The sequence below is a fragment of the Tupaia chinensis genome, unplaced genomic scaffold (genome assembly GCF_000334495.1).
Source record: "Tupaia chinensis unplaced genomic scaffold, TupChi_1.0 Scaffold144314_1, whole genome shotgun sequence".
NCBI lineage: Eukaryota > Metazoa > Chordata > Mammalia > Scandentia > Tupaiidae > Tupaia > Tupaia belangeri.
Window position 1 is genome coordinate 12,410 of NW_006204172.1, and position 3,349 is coordinate 15,758.

A 3,349-nucleotide genomic window follows, 5' to 3' on the forward strand; every position below is an offset into this window, starting at 1 on the left:
CAGGACAATCTCTCAGTTTTTTTGGGGGGGGGGTTTCACTATAAGGTGCATGTACTTTCTGGAGAGACAGAGACAGAAAGTGAGAAATCATCCCCCCCAGGGCGGATGGTCATGGTGCACCCCCTTCTCTTCCATTCTCCTCTTGGGATTTGGGGCATGCATGCACATGGCCCCTGAGTGAGTTTCAAGCCACCAGCTCCTGGACTCAAACCATAGTTGCTCATGTGGGAATCCAGCAATGTAACCATTATACCATATGCTGGCCCCAATCTCTCATCTTAAAGTTCTTAATTTTAATTGCATTTTTAAGGTCCTCCTTGCCATGCATGTAACATAGTCACACATTCTGGGGCCTGAGACATAGACATCTCTGGGGACCTACTATAGCTGGGTTTGTCCCAGAAGCTTTAATCTCTGAGCAATCCTTGGGGAAGGCAGACAAGGAGGTTCAGTATTTTTGGGCTCTCCCATATCTATATGGATGTTTTTGCTCCTGCCAGGCCATGAAAAGGGGAAGAGAAGCCACTAGTGTCTGCCTTCTCCCTGAATGTGTGGGTTTCCTGCTTTGAACTTTCCTTTCTCCCACCTTGGAAACCTCTGCATTGCATGTGAACTGGAGAAGACCTGTCTCTGTGTCCTGAGTTCTCTTCACTCAGGGCTTATTGCCCTCCAAGTTCAGCTCAGTTGGACGAAATAGTCTCTCTACCCATATTTTTGAGCAATCCACAAGCTTGGTTGTTCATAAGTAAATAAAAGTCTTGGAAATTTGAATCTCTCCAATTCTCAACAAAACCTAGCTTTCAGGATGACAGTGTGGCTGGGGATGTGAGGAAGAATAGTTTGACAGTGAAATCTGGGCAATGCCTTTTCCATTGAGGTCAGCACCCAGCCTCTCAGTTCCTCTGTATTAAGCTTTATGGTCTAGGCTTCATGGGAAGGCTACAGCATGGTGTGTGTGTGTGTGTGTGTGTATGTGTGTATATGTATGTGTAAACAATAAACACACTGGCTGAACATGCTCAAAACACTTCTTTCTATAGCACTTACTAATGTTGCCTGGTTAAGAGGCAACGGAGGGCCAGCAGGTATGCACAAAGTACACAGAGGCATTTAAAATGATTGCGTTGGAGTTACTAGGGAGGCAGTTGACTCAGACTGTTAGTTCTTTCAAGAACTAGTTTAATTAGAATGTCAGCTCTGGGTGGTGAAATGGTTACGATGCTGGACTTCCAAGTACCTGACAGTGACATGGCGACATGGCTGCCTAAACTCATGCTGGGCACGTGTGCATGCATGTCTAAGACCCCAAGAGGAGAATGCAGGGGAAGAGAATGTGGCGTGGCCACCCCCCTTGGGTGATTTCTGGCTTTCTGTCTCTGTCTTTCTGGTGAGCACACAAGTCCTATAGCAAAAATCTCTCTCTCTGGAAAAAAAAAAAAAAAAGGCTATGGCGGGGCCGGAAGGTCGCATGGTGGTGAAGATGCTGGATTCCCACATGGCTGACGCTGATTCAAGTCCAGGACCAGGCGGCTTGAAAATCATGCCAGGTGTCAGGTGTGTGGGGACATGCCCTGATACCAAAGGGAGAATGGAGAAGAAGGCTTGAAGCACGCCTATTTCCCTGGGGGATGATTTCTCACTTTTCCTCCCCTGTCTGTCTTGGCAAGTGCATGGGCTTGAAGCCAAAAAGCAAAAAGCAAAAAACAAAAAACAAACAAACAAAAAGCAATGGAGAGGTTTTTAGCATGGGAGAAAGGAAAGTTCAAAGCAGGAAACATACATTCAGTGAGAAAGCAGACACTACTGGCTCTTTTCCCGTTTTAATGGGCTTATAAGAGCAAAAGCATTCCTGTAGCTACGGGAGAACTAAAACAAATATTATGCCTAGTCCTCTGCCTTCCCCAAGAATTGCCCAAAGTGACCGAAAGCTTCCAGGATATTTTGTTTCAAAGTCTACATACTGATGCTGTTTGGTCCCTGCCCGTCCCTGATATGAAATGTTGGTTCTTTTGTAGACTGGCGGAAAGAGCAGTTCCAGGCCTGTGAGTGACTCGTGTCCTTTCTGGGTCTCCCCCTCCTGCCCTCATGGTTCCTGGCTTCTCCTTCGGTTCTCTGTGCTGATACAGATGCTGGGACCATCCATGGTGGTGGGTGGGTGTTGACAATGACAGTCACAGTGCTGGGGCTGGTGGGTAGGGCTAAGGTCAGATGGTAAATAGGTGTCTGTCAGTTCCTGTGCTGGTCCTCAAGGGCTCTGTGATGTGCTTAAAGCATAAATCTGTCCTTTGGTTCCTTCCCCTGCTTGAAGCGCTGTGGCCTTGAATCCCATGAACCACCAGGCTCTCTTCCAGGGGCTTAGCCCTTCCCTGTGTAGCTAACGGCTCTGAGGGAGAGGGTGGCTCTGTGCCCTTGCTGTAGGTGAGGGAGGGTCTTGCATGGTTGGTCACTCTCTCTGCAGGGGCTGTCACTCTGGATCCATGTTCTGCCCATCGTAACCTTGCTGTCTCTCATGAAAGGACAAGTGTGACCTGGAAGGACCCCTGTGAGGGCTCAGGTGGTGTCCCCAGCGTGCTGGGCCTCGAGGGCATTAAGTCCGGGCGCTGTTACTGGGAGGTGGAGATCAGGAATGCAGACAGCACTGAGTGGGCTCTGGGGGTCTGCAGGGAAGATGCGAAAAGGAGAAGCTCGTGCAGAAAGACTCCAGAGAGAGGGTTCTGGGTGGTGGGGAGGTCTGTATATGGATATTATGCTCGCACTAGACAAATATCTCGACTATCCCTTAGGCAGCCTCCCCACAGAGTGGGGGTTTTCCTGGACTACAGTGAGGGGGACGTCTCCTTCTACAACATGACTGATGGGTCCCACATCTTCTCTTTCCCTCCGGCTTCCTTCTCTGGGACTCTTTTTCCTTACTTCAGGCTTAGGCTAGGAGATGTGTCCATGACCATATGCACCACAGTGGATGGGCCTGAGGCCCTGTGCCCCTTAACAATTCTTTAGAGCCTACAAAACCCTCAGGGGAGCTCGCACCCTTGCTCAGCACAGACTCAGGCCGAATTGCCATCACTCCCCTGAAACTTTAAGGCAGGGATGCCCACAGGGCCCCACCCCTGTCCCTGAGCCCTCCCTGCTGCTCCTCCTGAGGTCGCAGACGCCTGTGGGAAGAGCCTCTGAGGTGAGTCCTGATGACCCAGCAGCCCTGACCCCCTCTCTGGATGCAGCCCCCTGGGGTGTGGGTGTGAGGACGTCCGGTCATGCCTGTGCTCAGGAAGCAGAAGGTAGAAGCTGACCGTGGGCCAGTCCCAGTGGGCTGTGCTGCCAGGATGCTGTGCTCTGAGGGCCGGGACAC

At 50.6% G+C, this 3,349-nt stretch overlaps 1 protein-coding gene across 1 annotated transcript in view; it reads left to right on the plus strand.

The window, feature by feature from the left end:
- LOC102492415 (butyrophilin subfamily 3 member A3-like) overlaps positions 1–3,339 on the plus strand; it is a 10,825-nt gene extending 7,486 nt beyond the window's left edge. Inside the window, exons 6-7 of the mRNA XM_027767565.1 lie at positions 2,016–2,042; positions 2,459–3,339. Of these exons, the coding sequence (XP_027623366.1) occupies positions 2,016–2,042; positions 2,459–3,000 (569 nt within the window). The 3' untranslated portion in view covers positions 3,001–3,339. The remainder of the gene's footprint in view (positions 1–2,015; positions 2,043–2,458) is intronic.
- The last annotated feature ends 10 nt before the right edge of the window (positions 3,340–3,349 follow it).